Here is an 18,464-nt window from a genome sequence, read left to right as displayed (position 1 = left end):
TTTTCTCAGTGTCATTTATCATAATTTTTCTAATTTACTTTATTGGCTGGCTACCCCCACGAGTATATAAACTACTTGAGGGCACAGGTTTGTGTTAGGTTTGTTCATTGTTGTCTCTCTCATGCCTACAATATGTGAGACTTGGTGATTTATTTCACTTCCTTTTTTTAAGCACCATAGGCTGTTAATAATTTTGCTACCTTTGTGCTTTCAGTCTGTCAATTTAGAACATTCTTCTCCTGACTCTTCCTAAGACCTTTGCCTCCTTCATATCTCTGTTTGTTACTTCAGTGAGGTCTCTTCTCACCTCCTTATCTAAGCAATCCCCCTACAACACTCTCTATTTTTCTCAGCACTGATAATAGTCTGCAGGTATATTTAGTACTTCCCTTAATTATCCTCCCTCATTCATTAAAATGACCACTCCACAAGATGAGGAATAGTGACTGGCTTGTTCACTGCTGTGTCTCTAGTGCCTGTGATAGTATCTGGCATATAGTAGGTGCTTACGAAATATTTGTTAAATGAATGAGCACCATTGTAGGTGATCAGGATAAAACTGTGACAGCATCTGAATCCTCTTGGAGCTTGATAGCTAATAAGGAGTAATAGCTAATAAGGAGTAAAGAGGTGGTGACAAGATAGTATTACAAGGTGAACCTAAAAGTGCCTTAGGAGGTTGTGGGAACACCTAGAAGGGGCACCCAAATTCATCTTTGTGAATAAGTGTAGGTGATGTGATAGGGAGGGCTTCCTTGAGCAAGAAGTGACAAACCTCAGTCTGAGACTCCTGCGAAGGGTGTAGAAAGTAGAGGAGAAGAAGAAAGAACAGAAACAAATAGGTTGGTTTGAATACTTCAGGAATTGCATCATTACTTTCATGATTTTAGGGCAGACATTCTCAAGCCCAACAGACTCCGTCTTAATAGAAAATACTACGTAACTCTATGAACAGGAAATAACATTCATAAATAATACAACCTCTGAAGACACCAGATTTAAAAAATGAATTGTAATGGAAAAATAAAAAGAAAGTAATAAATCTTACAATTGTGTGGTAAGTTAATGCTTGGGCAGGATTACTCTAGAGGACTTAAGGAAGTAAATAAATGCTCACTCCTGTTTGCATAAACTCTGAATGAGGCAGCCAAAGACTGTGACTCAGGTAGGTGTGTAGTCCTGGCCCCCCAAAAACATGTTTTTCATAAGTAATTTTCCAAAATGGTGAGCAGATCTTGGTAGTGTTACAAAGAGTGCAAAGTACATTCTTCCTTTTTTAAAAATAGACTTGCATTTTGGGTAAATGTTTTAGTGGTAATTAATGGTAATTAAACCATGTAATACTCTGCTTTGTGTTGATATGTAAAGTGTAGTTAGGAGCTAGACCTAGAAATTACAGATAGCCTTTTAACCCATGTGAATGTCAACCAGACATAAAACTATACGATGGCATAAAACTAGGATGAATGATGCTTTTTCCTTATACAACACTGTACTATGCATTTTGGGGCATCCAGCATCCCTGGCTCCTATCCATTGAATATCGCTAGCACCCCCTGCCTCCCCCAACCATTATGATGTCTCAGGGTCCTCCTGAAGTCGTGCTGGGACTATGTGAATCTAGTTGAGTGGGTCGGGCAAGATAGTTTAATCTTGCACATCTCTCTCATTAGCTCGTTAGTACTTATGCCTTTTGGGATTATCTCAGAGGAAGTATGTCTTTTGTAGTTCTGACTTTTCTTTTTCTGGTATGAAAATCATTCTGTTCAATGAGATCTTATTCATACCTCTCAAAAACCTTCTTTTTCCTATGCTTATTGTAGCAGGAGTTGTAAATTCAGATTCCTTTTGACCATGCAGGAAGCCAACAGGAATAAAAGGAACTTGGTAGGCTTGGTTGCTAAGTGGAATGTTCATGTGTGTGGGTCCACAAGGGGGCAGTTCCTTCCCCTTGCTGTTGCCATGTGGGAAGGTGAGCCCAGAGCTGCTGCTGCTGCATTTGCTACTTTTTGAAGAGAAGCTAAAAATTCATGCTTTATATCTGAGATCTCAACTTTTAAAAAATGTCAGCACCTATTCAATTAAAATTTGAAGCATACATTCAGTACAATAATGTCTCAAGCTGGATGGGGTTGTTTAGCCACCCGTTTGCAACCTGTGATTAAGCATTATGTTTCCTTTCAATGGAAATTCTTTTTAATGCTCCTTCCCATGAATGAGCTGTGAAAAAAACTGCAGTTGAAAAAAAATTAATCTTGAAGGTGATCAAGAACTCTGAACTCTTTATTAAAAAGAAAAAAAAATGAAATAGCTCTTACATGTTGTTGGTTATTAAAAAGCATTTTTTAAAAGGAAACAAGTACTTTTCCCTGATGTAGGATTACTGATATAACTTGGGTATTGACTTTGTGCATTTCCTACTTTCCTCTTATTTGGACTTTTTTTTTCTTCCTAGTGTCTGGAAGTCATGTACATGTTTTAGTGCAGTCATTAAAATGTTGTATTTTGGGCAGCCACTTGCCTTTGGGGGTTGATGGCAAGTCTCCAGTGGGTTTTCGTTTTTATTTTTGTCAACTACTGTGCAGCACCCCAATCAAAGGTCAGATTATTTTAAATTAATGCCATTTAAGGAATTAGTTGTCTAGACCACTTGAGTTCCTTTTGACTAGGATAAACAACATATAAACAGCATTCTGAGGGAGAATGACATCTAGTGGCTGGTTATGGTGTGTTCATTCCCTCCACAGGACTGGATTCTAACTTTTCTTGTCAAAATTTCTCAAGTCTTTTGGCAAAATGAACTTCTCCCACTTGCTAATCACATAATGTGTTCTGTAGGCCTTGACTACTGTTTGCTGATAGTCTTTTGACCTGCGCTGTTTTGGTTCTGAGAAACGGTCAATTATATTAAGTCATAGTCTTGACAAGCTAGGAAGAGCCAGAGGAGTAACAAATTTCTTGTCTTTCAAAGCCTGGATCCTTTATTGCTTGTTTTCAGAAGCCTTAATTCCATATCATATTACACAATGTAGAGCTTTCTGACCTTAAATAACCTTTCCCCACTGTTCCAATGATCTTTCTATAGTAACTGAATAACGGTCTCTCTGTTTTTCTGAAATAAAATAACAGGTGGCTATGATAGGGTTGACCTTGATGTTGCTTGAGAAACATGGTAATATCCATGGTGAACCATGGTGTTAGAGACCATAGCATTAAATGTGATTGCTTCCTTAGAAATTCAAAACGGTCCTTAACCCAGTGTGTAAGGGAAAAGAGCAATAGATATTTAAATTATTAGATTTTAAATTTTGAAAAGGTAACACATTTAAGATGACTTAAAAAAAATCCAGGCTATTTTCCACAGAGATATGATGAGGTTTTTGAAGAAATAACACATGAGCATTATAGGAAAATAATTCCAAAATATACATGAGTAAGAAAAGGAAAAAAAAAATACAATCCCTAAATCTTACTCCTCAAATATAATCTTGGTTTATATTTGGTGTGTTCCCCACCATTATATTCGTGTATTTCTACTTTTTTAAAAAAAGATTTTATTTATTTATTCATGAGAGGCAGAGATATAGGCAGAAGGAGAAGCAGGCTCCCTTGATGTGGGACTTTATCTCCAACCCGGAATCATACTCTGAACCAAAGGCAGATACTTAACTGCTGAGCCATGCAGGAGTCACTGTTTGTACATTTTTTTTTTCCTGGGTATTTCTATGTTTTGAAGTATCAATGGGAGCATACTGCTGTCTTCTCTTTCTTTAACTCACTTTTTTCACTTAATATGTTATGAATAAATACAAATCTTTTATCTTCATTTTTAATGGCTACATGCTTCCTTCACTATATGCCAGTGCTGTAATTTTACATAGCCAGTCCTTGTAGGGTGAGTGATATTCAGAATCCTGACAGCTTTTTATAGTATTGAAACTAGCTGTTATGGACTTGTATGTGTGCAAGATTGTCTTTTTAGGAGAAATTTCTAGAAATGGAATTGTTGAATCAAAGTCGTACCCATTGAAAAACTTTGAGAGACATGGCCAGATAATCCTTCAGAATGTTTTGTCAGTTCACTGTCTTACAGTGTAGGCCATTCCTTAGGATGTACTTGAGGGGTTTAACAGACTAAATCATGTTCTATTCAAGATTGAGGCAACCTCAATCATTGGGCCCAGGTATGGGTCTGAACACATTTGGTATTTAAGTATTTAGTAAAGAGTAAAATGAGTTGAAGAGTTTTCTCCTTAAACAAAGTATGCTTATGCTTATAAGAAAAAGTGAAATCTTCAAATGATCCATAAGGTTTATGCATTGAATGTTCATTCAGTAGTTATGTAGACTTGGTTATCATTCAGCCTTTTAACAGTGTTTCAGATGTGACCTTCAGTATTTTAAGAAACGTTCTTAGGTATTTGTTCTCCAATATTATTTTCTAATTTTAATTGCTGTCTTTTTAGACAAATGCCCTTTAATGCTGGTGATATTTAATTAGTTTTTAATACAGAACATATGTCTTTATTTATCCATTCATTCACTCATTCATTCATTCATTTGAGACACCGAGAGAGGCAGAGGGAGAAGCAGACTCCCTGTGGGGAGCCTGATGTGTGGGACTCAATCTCAAGACTCCAGGATCATGACCTGAGCCAAAGGCAGACACTCAACCACTGAGCCACCACCAGGTGCCTCTGGAATATATGCCTTCTGGATGACTAACTTGATGTTTTTTTTTTTAGACATGCCACCAAACACTGAGTTGTCACTCTTGTACTTCATCTAAACGTAGGTAGGAACTTGATATTTTAGATTAGTGCTTCTTAAACTGAGGCCACTGAAAATGGGGAGTAAAGAGAATGTCATGAGAATTTTCTGTCTTAAACAGTCACCTTTACGTCATTTAAGTCTAGGAAACACTGCTTTGTGGTTTACTAAAGATGAGTCCTTTCAGAGTGAGGTTTTGAGTAGAGAAGAACTATATTTGTTGGAAAATTTGTTTTATTTTATTGACTGTATTGATTTTTCCTGCTTGGACATTTTTTTCTTTCTTGAACTTTCTGTCCATATTAGCTGAAAAAACTGCTTAGCAGAAAGCACAATGCCTAAAAAGTCTGAACCTTCCTTCCAAGTGGATTCAGTCCAGTGTTGTGTTTGGGAGACACCTGCAGAACCCGTGGATACTCTAGAGACCTCTGGAGAGGTGCAGCACAGACCTGAAACTAGGGAGAACAGGAGGTGGGAGAAGTCATAGGGAAGGTGTTGATGGAGGGAAAGAGAGAGCTAAGAACTGCTGAGGGCAGTTTGGATGCCTAGGATTGCCATGTTGTCCGCACTGGTATTATTTCTGGATATGTCTTGAACCCAGTGGATTTTATCCTTGTGTAACAGAGAAGCAAACTGGTAACTAATTCGAGGAGAGAGGGGGAGGGAAACCTCTGAATAGACCATTGTTGTGCAGGGTTGAGACTGGTGTAAGGAATTTAGAGTGATCTACATAACATAGGCAGATCATTCCCTCCTGTAAAGTGGTTTCATTTTGGTTTAGGATTGCTTTTTGCAGCTTATTTTTGTCAAAAGATGTACCTTCCTAAAAATACCTACACTGAAGGTAGAGGTGGAGCAGATGCTGAATTTGAAGCAAACGGAAAGATTCTTTGCCTCTCCAACTCCCTCTACCAGTTGAAATTCTCATCATTAGAACATTTCTTAATTTTGGAAATGTATATATAATAATAATGGTTAGAATCTATTGAATGCCTATTATGTTTAAGGCACACATTTTCTATGATCTCTACAACAGTCCAAAAAAGCTTGCATTGTCCTCATTTTCTGAATGAGAATACTGAATGAGGCTTGAGGAGATTAAGTAACCTGGCCAAGATGGTAAAGCTGGTACATGCTGGAACCAAGCCCAGAAGGTCCTTTGCAAATGAAGACTGTTCTTTAGAAAGAGGTCCCTTAGCCTCTTGGCATCTGGGGGCATCTGGCCTCCAGGAAGAGAACAATGGAAACTCTTCTGAAATGCACAGCTGGTCATCAGGGTTTTATTATCCATCAGATTAGATACTGAATTTCTTCCCTGTTAATTTATTTCTCTTGGACCCAATCTAGGTGTGGGGGACAGGGCTTGGAATAACAGTTTCTTTATTGCCTAGGACAAAACTATTTGCCCTTCAGCTTTGTTATAATATGGTAACAGTACTTTCTGAGATGTACAAACAAATGAATAAAAATGCCTTTCAGGTTGATGGCCGTGGCAGACTATTCTGGAACCCTCTATTCAGCTTTACCAGTTCCTGAGCATGCCAGATTTGGACTAGTAATGTCTCCCAGCTCAATATGTACCTATAGATTTACAGTTAACTCAAATGCAAGTCTGAGGATTATCTCTGCTACTTAGTAGATGTATAATTAAAAAAAAAATCCAACATCATTACATTTTATTTTTTAAATCGAAGCATAGTTGGCACACAATGTTACCTTAGTTTCAGGTGTACAGCATAGTGATTTGGCATGTCTATATGTTAGGCTGTGCTCACCACAAGCATGGGTCCCATCTGTCACCATACAACACTATTACAGTATCATTGACTATATTCTCTGTGTTTTGTCTTTCATCCCCATGACTTACTCATTCTATAACAGGAGGCCTGTGTCTCCAATGCCTCTTCACCCATTTTGCCTACCCCCCACCTCCTTCTTTCTGGCAGCTACCAGTTTGTTGTCATTATATATTGGTCTCTCTCCAGTTTTTCTGTGTTTTCTTTGTTTTTGTTTTGTTTTGTGAGGGCTTGAACTCATAACCCTGAGAACACAACCTGAGCTGAAATTAAGAGTTGGACACTTAACAGAATGAACCACCTAGGTGGCCCGTGTTTGTTCATTTGTTTTGTTTTTTAGGTTTTACATGTAAGTGAAATCATATGCTTTCTTTGACTCCTTTCACTTAGCATAATACCCTCTAGGTTCGTCCATGTTGTCATGCATAGCAAGATTTCTTTCATTTTAATGGCTGAGTGATACTCCATTATGTATGTGTGTGTGTGTGTGTGTGTGTGTGTGTACACATACCACAACACAGGTAAGTGATTTTTATTTATTTTTTATTTTTTTAAGTGATTTTTAAAATAAGACATTATTAAGCAAAATTTCAAATGTACACAGAAGTAAATGTTATAGAAACCCCTTGTGTATCCACTATACAACTAATTGCAATGTTGAATAAACCTTTTAATCTCTGTTTTTTTCTTCTTTAAAATATGAATAATGATCTTCACTTAAGGGAACTACTATAATAATTAAATAAATTATAGTAATATCTAACAATAATAACCAACACTCTGTAAATGCTGCCATGACCAGGCACAATGGTATGTGAGGGTGTAGGTACTATTTTTATCCTCATTTTACAAAAGTAGAAACCGAGGCTCATGAATGTTGAATAATACATTCCAGGACACAGAACCAGAAATTACCCAAAACTAGCATTTAAATTCAGTTTTATTTTACAACAAAACCTTAAAAGAGGGCTTTTACAAATCATAAAAGGGCTATGCAAATTCTCTCCCACCCCTACCCTATTTTATTCAAAAATATATAAGCTTAGTCTTAACCTAAGCAGATGTCCATGAATGCCTGAAAGAAAAAAAAAAAAAACCTTTAAAAAAAACTAAGAGGGCCAAGAAAAACAAGGGCAGAGTGGGTTGATTTCCTGAACCCCTTGCTCATTTTGCTTAGCCTCGGGGCATACCTAACTATTTGCTTATTTCTGTGGTTCTCATATGAACTGGTGACATTGGTTTTGCATCACTGTGGAGAAATAGAAGCCATTGTTTCCTCTTTGTGACCAGTCTTCCTTCTCCATGTTACAGCATGCTGCAGACTTGGAAAAGAAGCAGAATGAGACAGAAAACAGGAAATTGCTGGGGACCGTAATCCAGTATGGCAATGTGATCCAGGTAGGTAGGTCACGGCTGCTCTTCTCTTCCGGAGCTTGAGCGTTACAATGAACAGAACTAAAAAACACATGAGATCTGGTGTGGACAGCTTTCATCAACAGGACTCCCATGGAGACAGCCAGTCTGTTGCAAAAGGTCTCGTGTTTCTTCTTATATGGGGTGGATTTTTGGGCTTTTGAGTTGGCCCTCTCTCAGTGCGAGAAGCCACTACTCTGCCCTGTAGTTGGTAATTTAAGTTGTGTGCAGATATTTTAAGTGGGAAGTTCCCTATCTGGAAACGAGCCTGGCTGCTGCACTTTTGTTACACTTGCCTTCCTTGAAAGTTCTATTAGGTGAAAATTGGCTTCCCCACAACTTTTATCTGTTGGTTTAAGAATTGCTCACAGGGCCAATAAGAGCAATTCTGTACCTTCAGATAGGATATTTGCTGATAGGTCTCATATCTTGTCTCATGGGTTGTGAGGTTTACTTGTTTATCCCTTGTGCCTTTAAAGTTGGCACGGGGATAAAACACACATGAGGAAATAGCTACTGTGGGGTTTGCTAAGAAAATCTATCTGGGTCTATCCTTGCAGAAAATAGTGTGTGAGTCCAATGCCAAATGTAGCCTTTCTTTCTTTTCTTTTCTTTTCTTTTCTTTTCTTTTCTTTTCTTTTCTTTTCTTTCTTTTCTTTTTCTTTTTCTTTTTCTTTTTCTTTTCTTTTTCTTTTCTTTTTCTTTTCTTTTTCTTTTTCTTTTTCTTTTCTTTTCTCTTTTCTTTTCTCTTTCTTTCTCTTTTCTTTTTCTTTTCTTTTCCTTCCTTCCTTCCTTCCTTCCTTCCTTCCTTCTTCCTTCCTTCCTTCCTTCCTTCCTTCCTTCCTTCCTTCCTTCCTTGATTTCATTTATGTATTTATTTTAGAGAGGGAATATATATGTACAAGTGGGGGAGGAATAGAGAGGAAAGGACAGGGAGTAGAAAGAATCTGAAGCAGACTGCCCGCTGAGTGCAGATCCCAACCCAGGGCTTGAGCTAGCGATCCTATGATTGTGACCAGGGCCAAAACCAAGAATCTGAGACTTTACCAGCTAAGCCACCCAGGCGCCCTTGTAGCTCTTTTCTGTTTCTGTAGATGCTGGATCATTTTGATACACAAAGAGTAATAGTTACCAATTTTTTAAGACCTGACCCATTTGGTTATCTTGCCTCATTATTTACGTTTCTGAAAGATATTGCTTATCATTTATACTTGACTGGCTACAAAGGAATTCTTTCTCATCGTTATTTCTGAAATAGAGAGCAGTGATAATCTGGAGCATGGAAAAAGTACTATTGCCACATTGGTAATAGCAACCTTTTATGTTTAAATGGGTTATTATTATTTGGCCTTTTGGATAGTAAAGTAACTTTTTTTTTTTTTAAGTTTTTATTTATTTATGATAGTCACAGAGAGAGAGAGAGAGGCAGGCGCAGAGACATAGGCAGAGGGAGAAGCAGGCTCCATGCACCGGGAGCCCGACGTGGGATTCGATCCCGGATTTCCAGGATCGCGCCCTGGGCCAAAGGCAGGCGCCAAACCGCTGTGCTACCCAGGGATCCCGTAAAGTAGCTTTTGAAAATAGGTCCTACCAATCCCACTCCACCTCCCTTTCAACTTCTGTCCAACTGAGAAAGGACACAAAGGGCCAGTCAGGTGGGCCCAGAATTCATATCAGCTTTTTTACTGGGCCAGACCAGTGCCTTCAAACTCAGGACTCCCTGATGTCGTTAGAGAGTATGGCTTGAACTGAAGATGGAAGGTGGGCATAGGGGCTGAGAATGTAAACTTTTAAGTGTATTCCAATTCGGATTATGTGACTTAATGACTGAGATTTTGGGCAAGAAATGTTCCCATGCCTCAATTTGCTCACTAGCAAAATGAGAATAATCATGGTATCGTTTCCTAAATGATTGAGAGGTATCTCTCAGAGTAAGCTCTGAATATATTTTAGCTTATATTACTTATTACTTTTTCAAAGCCTGGATCTTGGGATCCATCTCTAGGTAATATCAGTTTATAAACCAACTGAGTTCAGCACCTGGACAGATGTGCAGAGAATCAGGGGCCACTCACCAGGGTAACAATGAAGACTTATGAGGGCATTGCCTTCCCTTGTGTATAACAGCCAACGGATGTCAGGAGCTCACAAATCAGACTCATGACCCTAATAACATTGATAGGAGCATGTGGACCTCCTAAGAAGGTTCTAGAAAGTGTACCGATTAACATATAAAAAAGGGATATTGGCAGTTGGCAATGAAGTTCCATGCTGGTCTTAATATTTCTCCAGGATTTGGGTAATCTTTCATCTACCCTTCCATCTTCTCTTATAGCCTGTTAAATTTGGAAGCATTAATCAACACTTCCTGGTACAGACTCACTATGAGACAAGTTGTTTCCCATTTAGATCTTTGGTTCTCCCAAGAATTAACAATAAAGTGGTTAGCATTGAAGATGGAAATTTGGGACACCTGGCTGGCTCAGCAGTTAAGCTTCTGCCTTCGGTGCAGGGAGTGATCCTGGAGTCTCAGGATCGAGTCCCACATCGGGCTCCCTGCATACAGCCTGCTTCTCCCTATGCCTATGTCTCTGCCTCTCTCTCTCTCTGTGTATCTCTCATGAATAAATAAATAAAATAAAAAAAATAAAAAAAAAGACGGAAATTTATAGCAGCCATGTTATTGCATATGAAATGATTCCCCCTAATGACCTAACAGGGTCATCTCTTAAACTGTTTCTTATGCTCAAAAGTGCCTTTCCTTAACTCTATGTTAAAGTCAGGGATATTCAGATTGCAGTTCCTCAACTCCTTTATATGGGATTAGGCTCCTTCCTACCTGTTAACAGATGGCAGAGTGCTGTTCCTTGCTAATGGTGCTCTTGACCTAAACAACATCCATCTTGTCCATAGCCATGTTGGGGGGAAAAAATAAAATATTTCTTCTTCCCTCTACTTCTCCCTTTGCTCTTCCTTATTTTCTAATTATTCCCTGCCTCAGGCACTTCTAGGACCCTCTAACTCCACAATTAGCTCAGAAGTAGAAGGAATGTTTGATACATATTTATGTGACTAAGAGAAATCATAAAGATTCAGAGACCTGCTGACACTCACCTTATTCTCCCTGTGGGTTTTCAGCTCCTGCATTTGAAAAGCAATAAATACCTAACTGTGAATAAGAGGCTTCCAGCTCTGCTGGAGAAGAATGCCATGCGAGTGACTTTGGACGAGGCGGGAAATGAAGGGTCCTGGTTTTATATTCAGCCATTCTACAAGCTACGATCCATTGGAGACAGTGTAAGTGCAAACTCTTGGCCTGGGGAGCGCTCCATGCCAAGCTTCCAACTGGAACTGTATATACAAGTCAACTAGGAGAACTTTATAGCTGGAACCAGAGGCTTATCCTGTATGAAGAGAAGAGAGTCACTATGGAAACCAGTGTTTGGGAAACAGGGAAATTTGGAGAGAAGTGTGACCTAAATACAGTAGCTGTGTTTTTCCTTCTGAGTTTCTGGAAAAAAAAAATATTATATGACTACCCCATTACCTCAGTAACTTCACCAGGAAAACAGCTAGCCTGTACTAATGTCCTGGGGCGTGTCCTTGTCATTCTAGATCATTAGTGGAATAGAAATGCCTCTCTATTTTGGAAATAAAGTAAAGGAGTATAGAAGATAACTATATTCGGCAGGGAAGGAGAATGGATTTTAGGGTTATCTTTGCTTTTTCCTTTATTGGTAAACTGGCAGGCTCTCCATCTTGTTGCAGTGACTGCAGTTGGTCCTGAGTTGGCCCCTTTCCTGAGGAGTCCTTAAGATATTAAGCCACTGAAATACTTTTCCATGTGACTTAGAACAGTTCTGATAGTCACCAGCTACATTAGTATGTCATTATGTGGGCATACACTTGACAACAAATATGTTTAAATGCTATTAAGCCCAATTTCTGACCTTGTTAGGATTTGAAAATAGCAATTTTTTACTAAAACGAAATGTGTTCTTTAAACAGCTTGAAATCTTGTCAAAATGTTTAGCTAGCCTAAACCTCACACTGGTTTTTGCCATATTCAGTATTACTATTTAAGTTTCCAAGCTTTGGACAGTGTACGTGTTCATTTATATGTTGGTATATCTATGACATTATATGCAGTATAACAGAAGCATGTAGAAGCAGAATATTCCTTCCCAGTTGGTGTATAATAACTATTGATGCTCAACTGAGAAGAGAAGAACAAGTCCGGTAGAGCTTAGTTTTCACCATAAGTGTTGGATTTTTTTGAGATCCTTATGTATATATATTTGGAGTTAAGGAAAATTTAATTGTGTATGCCCCCCAAATGTAGCAAACTCATCAAAATAGATGAGTTTTACCTCCTAGGAAATCAACATTTCTGTCCTCCTTCCTTCTTCCTTCATAATAAAAGACAAATGTGCTTTGTCCTGAATTTCATTTTCAGCAAGTCCTCCTTGATTTTATTATTTAAACGTACCTGTTTGGCTGTGCCTTAGTTTAGAAGTTAAGATGGAGTTGAAGGACTGGTTATCCTTTGTAGGATAGTGTTTTACAAACAAGTGTCGGTCTATTTGTGGACTCTGGGATCAGTTTAGTGGCTTATGACTTTCATTTTAGAATGTGGATTAGAATAGATAGTATCAGGCTGTCCTAAACATAATGAGGATAAGTATTGTTTTAGGGCAGTAACTTATGTTTCAGATAAATATAGATATGTACATCTATATATGTACACATATACATATACACACATATGTGCACATAGGTATGACTGGAATATAATAGAGATGTATTTCTTAATGTGGCATGTACTCAAAAAAATATGAAAGTCAGTGCTTTAGATGGCTTTATTCTTTTAAAAATAGACTTTCTTCAGGCAATGTTCTGCTTCTATTCCTAATACTCAGAGCTTATTTATGTATCTGTTAACATAGGAAAAGAGGGATATTGATAGTTGGCAGTGGTATCCCATGCTGGTGTTAGCATTTCTCCAGGAATTGGACAGGGATTATGAGACTTCACTGCCTGACCTCTACTGTGAGGGGTTCGGCTGAGCTGGCTGAGGATGTTCCAAATACAAGGGGTGATCTAAGGATGCCCAACTGCCCTCTACCAGGGATTTCTGACCTGTTTTGTGAAAATCTCTGTTGGTCTCTTCTTTTCCAGGTGGTCATAGGTGACAAGGTTGTACTGAATCCTGTCAATGCTGGCCAGCCCCTACATGCTAGCAGCCATCAGCTGGTGGATAACCCAGGCTGCAACGAGGTAAGGAAAACCACGTTATGGCCTGTGAGCAGGCATATGTGCAAGAGCAAGCCTTCTTGGGACCAGGGCATGTGCATGCTGAAAGTGATCTTTTTAGGACTTGGGGTACTTACAGGTAAGTAACCGAGTCCCAGGACCAGGGCTCCCACATGGGGCTGGGTGAGGGCCAATAGTTACCCTAGGGCTCATTTTACTAAGCCTCATATAACTGGGAGGTTGTTGCCAAATTTGTTAAGCCAGTGAAGGGCCTCTTTTACCAAATTTTTCTGGCTTAGAGGGGCACCTTTTTCCAGTTTATTTCCCTTAAGAGAATGTCTTTGGCTGATTATTAAGATGGGTGTACTACAGGCCATCAGCAACCCGGCAACAGGGATATGTTGCTTTTGGTAGTACAGCTCCTTGGCCTCAGATTGACAATTATAGGACCAAAGGATGGTAACTTGATTGTGACATACATATTTGCCTAAGAGTTAGGGACACAATCTCTGGAGTTGTATGGAATGAAATCCCAAATCTGCCATTTCCTAGCTCCATGTTTGTAGGTTAGTTACCATATGTCTCCCTCATCTCCCTGTGCATTAGTTTTCCTGTCTGAAATAGGTGTGATGGTCATTACTGTTTTGTTTTTTTTTTTTAAATTAGGATGTTACTGAGGACTAAACGTAGTAGTGAATATTAGTGCTTAGCCCAGTGCCTGGCACATATTTAGTGTATAGTGTCTGCTCTTGCTAATGATTATCATTCACATTTTAGAATATATTCACTGGACTCTTTTTATCTTTATTAGTACTTGTTTTTATTGAGCTTTTACTTTTTGGCTACAGAACAGGAGACTTGGAGAGGAAAGGCAGGAAACAAGGTTCCTTTAGTCATTTCAAGCATACGTGGAATGAACACGAATGCACCCTTTATTAACAAACACATATGCCAGGCCAGTTGAATTTGTGGTTCTTGTGATCTTAATGGTGTGAACTTGGTAGGATTTGGGGGCAGAAGCACAGCCCTGCTTCTTGGGCAGTATGAGGAGTTTTTGGGCTGGAAGACACAGTTACTGGGAGGGATGTGTGAAAAAATAACTGTCATTTGTTTTTCAGGTCAATTCTGTCAACTGCAATACAAGCTGGAAAATAGTCCTTTTCATGAAATGGAGTGACAACAAAGATGACATACTGAAGGGGGTAAGCTGGATACTTCTCAGGCCGGCAGCACTTGGCTCTACGTGGTGCAGCAGCTAAGTTCTCTTGTAAAATTCACTTTCCTTAATTCCTCCATATGTCAACTTTTAGGGTGACGTGGTGAGGCTGTTCCATGCGGAGCAGGAGAAGTTCCTTACCTGCGACGAGCACAGGAAGAAGCAGCATGTCTTCCTGAGAACTACCGGCCGGCAGTCAGCCACATCTGCCACGAGTTCAAAAGCCTTGTGGGAGGTGGAGGTAAGGGATGATGCTGGAGGAGGAGAGAGAGGATTCATGGGTTTGTAGGGTACTTAAGCCCATACTTTAAAAGATGGGTCAGGATGACAGATGAACAAGCATGTCAAGCTGCATCTGAAGGATGCTGGATGTGCTTGTGAAGGAAAATGATGTCTACTTTAGAAGCAAACTTGGCCATCTAATCATCTTCTCCCTCCATGTCTTCCTTTCCCTTGGTTATTTTTCTATCACAATATGTAATTGAGTGCCTACTCAGCATGATACACAGGTGACTCATGTCAGTGAGCATAGAAGGAGAGACACTCAGACATCAGTGGATGGCAGAGTGACCACAGACACATTCTTCATGCTCCAGAGATTGAGATGAGGGAGGGAGAAGTTCAGGTTGGGTGAAGGAGATGGCATCTGAGCTGGTAGTTATAGGATGACATGTATTTCTGAAGGCAGAGATGCGTAGAGTGTGAGTCATTTCATGTCAGATGGTGGCACAGGATTGGAATAGGAGACAGCCTTGAGGTAAGGCTTAGCATCCCAGTTCGGTGGGGGGCAGAGGATAGGAAGGGAAGTGAAACAGAAACTGATTTTGGAGACCAGAGCCAAAAAGGCCTCTATCCAGGCATGGGGAGTTTGGATTAAGTCCTAGGCAGGGATGGAGTTTGGAGAGTAGTTTTGAGCAGAGGAGTAACACAATCAATGCACTAGTTAAGGAGATAAATGTTTCTGCTCACAGCATGTCATTTATTGAGAGGGGTAAAAAGCGACTAGAAACATGGGACCCAAGAGACAGTGGCATGACTACTTGGTGACAGAGGTGACAAGGGCCTAAGCTGCAGAGACTTGGCCCCTACCCCAAAGCCCTTCTCTATATGTAACTGCAGCTCTTGGGGTACATGCATTTCTCTGTCTTGACTTGCCTCCTCTCTTTTACTTCCTTTGCTTTGTTTTATGTTTTTATTGTGGTACAGCAGACATAAAGTGCCCAGATCAAAAGTATACAACTTGATGAATTTTTATGTACACGTATAAGTCATATCACCAGCACCCAGATCAGGAAGTAGAAGACTAGCAGCACCTAGAAGGCTCCCTTGAGCCTCTTTACAGCACTGTTTTGTTTTCCTCCTAGAGAAGTAACCAGTGATTTGACTTCTGCCTGCATGGTTAGGTATTCTCTATTCTTGAACTTTGCATAAATGGACTCAGACAGTATATAATCTGTTTTTGGACTTTTTTTTTTCCTTACTCAGAATAATTGAGATTCATTCATGTTGTTGCATGTATCAATATTCATTCCTATTGGTGAATAGTTTCACCATACGGTATACCACGATTTGTCTGTTTACCTGCTGATGGACATTTGAGTTGATCCCGATTTTTGGCTGTTACAACTAAAGCTTTTGAGAGCATTATAAATGTGAACAAGTCTCTTCATAGTCATGAACTTTCATTTCTCTTGGCTAAATATCTGGAAATGGAATAGCTGGATCACATGGTGGGTGTATGTTTTTAAGAAAAAAAAAACAAACTACCAAACTGGTTTCCAAAGTGCGCATATCATTTTATATTCCTACCACCAGGTATGAGAATTCTAGTTCTTCCACATCATCACCAACACTTGGTGTGGTTAGTTCTTTTAATGCTAACCATTTTAATAGGTGTATAGTGAAATTTCTTAGTGCTTTTAATCTGCAGTTCCCTGATGGCTAATGATATTGAGCATTTTTCCATGTCTTTATTTGCCATCAATGTATATTCTTCATTGAAGTGTCTGTTCCAATATTTTGCCCATATAAAAAATTGTCTTACCTCTCTTTTAACATGGATGTTGTAGTACTCAGGTTTATCTTGGCTATTGTATAAAAATTTCTACAGCTTTCATGATGAAAGGAACCTATATGAAGTTTTCAATGTCTACCTTCTCCTTATTCTTTTTCTCCTTCTCTCCACATCCATAGCACTTGAGAGTTTTTTAGTTAGTGCCTATATAGAGACGGTGTCAATCCTGCTAGATTATATATAAACCACTTGTGAGTTAGACCTTTACATTGCTCGCTGATATCACTCACCATTGCACTCAGCACAGGGTTTTATATGTTCAAAACAGTCTTTCAAAACCACTCTTCATGTGCAACTTGGATACTAGTGCCAAAAAAAATCCCAAAAAACCAAAAATCCATAGCCCTAAAAAACTTCTTTTTCTCGGGTATATTTAAAGTAGTAAGTGGAAAATAAAGAAAAACTGAAAATACAGGAAAAAAAGAGAGTAAACCATCATTTCATTAACTTAATGTGCCCATTTCCATGGAGCTGTTTATTCTGTGAGCAGGTTATTTTAAGCACAGTTGACATCACTTTACAGACATTTTGTGTATTGGTTTAACATGCTGTCATAAACCCCCTCTCCAAAAAAAAAGTCCAAACCCTGCAAAAGTGGCTGACTTTTTAGTACATTTAAGAGCAGGTACCTTGTCTATTCACTTCCAAATTGGTAGGAATGAATTAAAGATCACAAGTCTGTGTGGAGGGTGTTTGAGGTATGGCCTTCTAAAACTTCAGGTACATAACTCAACAGTCTACTTCAGAGCATCTTCTCTCTCTTTTTTTCCTTCTGAAAAGAAACAGCTGTCTAATTCTTATTCCCTAATAAATTGTTTCCTGCCGGTTTTTCCTTGAATATCCTCGGAAAACATTGAACATCTCCCACTTTTATATTGTTCTGGAATCATAAGTGTTCCTTTAAAATAAAAAAAGGAAGACAATATCATGTTTAGCTTTTCTTGTACTGCAGGTCTGCTAATGACTGATGCTCTTAGCTCTCATTTGAAAATGAGAAAATATATTTCACCTTCACTTTAAAAATCTGTTTTTTTTTTCCCAAATAATAGTTGCACTGAAATACAACTCATATATTTAAAGTGAACAATTCAATGGTTTGTATTAGGTTTGTAGAATTTGGTCATTATCACCACAGTCAATTTTAGAACATTTTCATTACTCCAAGATGAACCCTGTATCCATAGTGATCCCCTCCTGGTAATCTCTATTCCTTATCTCTGTAAAATTGTCTATGCTGGACATTTCCTATACATGATATACTACAATATGTGATCCTTTGTATTTGACTTCTATCACTTCTTTCACAACGTTTTCAAAGTTCATCCATACTGCCACGTTTATCAGTACTTCATTCTTTTTTATTGCCAAATAATACTCCATTGTTACACTATATTTTCTTACTTAATGGTATTTGGATATTTCTACTTCTGAGTAATGCTTCTGTGAACACTTACATACTGAGTTTTTGTGGTAGGTATTTCAGTTCTCTTAGGGGTGGAATCATGGGTCATATGGTAATTAACCGTGTTTAACTTTTTGAGGAACTGCCAAATTGCACTAGTTGATACTCCCACTTGTGGTGTCTTAAGGTTCCAATTTCTCCACATGGCCTTCATTTATGAAGGCTATTTTTGTTAGATTCTGAATTCTAGGTAGACAAGTTTTTCCCCCCTGTACTTTAAAGTTGTGCATCCATTGTCATCTTGCATGCCTAATTTCTAATGTAGAATTCTGTGGTTTCTTACCTTTGTTTTTTGTATATAATGTCTTTTTTTTTCCTGGTTGCTTTTAAGATTTTTATTTCTGTTTTACATTAATCTAATTATGATGTACCTTGGTGGCTGGATATGTAGGTGTGTATGTGTGTGTGTTTATCCTACTTGGAGGCTATTAAGTTTCTTGAATCTGTGTATATATCAGATGGGAAGATTTGGGTTCATTG

At 38.7% G+C, this 18,464-nt stretch overlaps 1 protein-coding gene across 5 annotated transcripts in view; it reads left to right on the top strand.

The window, feature by feature from the left end:
* ITPR1 (inositol 1,4,5-trisphosphate receptor type 1) overlaps positions 1-18,464 on the top strand; it is a 318,830-nt gene that overhangs the window by 116,666 nt on the left and 183,700 nt on the right. For all 5 annotated transcript variants that reach the window (XM_055343239.1, XM_055343238.1, XM_055343242.1 and 2 more), the window contains exons 6-10: positions 7,878-7,964; positions 11,118-11,276; positions 13,158-13,256; positions 14,351-14,434; positions 14,543-14,689. In XM_055343239.1, coding sequence (XP_055199214.1) covers positions 7,878-7,964; positions 11,118-11,276; positions 13,158-13,256; positions 14,351-14,434; positions 14,543-14,689 — 576 coding nt within the window. The remainder of the gene's footprint in view (positions 1-7,877; positions 7,965-11,117; positions 11,277-13,157; positions 13,257-14,350; positions 14,435-14,542; positions 14,690-18,464) is intronic.

The sequence above is a fragment of the Nyctereutes procyonoides genome, unplaced genomic scaffold (genome assembly GCF_905146905.1).
Source record: "Nyctereutes procyonoides isolate TBG_1078 unplaced genomic scaffold, NYPRO_anot_genome, whole genome shotgun sequence".
NCBI lineage: Eukaryota > Metazoa > Chordata > Mammalia > Carnivora > Canidae > Nyctereutes > Nyctereutes procyonoides.
The sequence above is the reverse complement of the archived record's forward strand: the minus strand, read 5'-3'. Positions and strand labels throughout refer to the sequence as shown.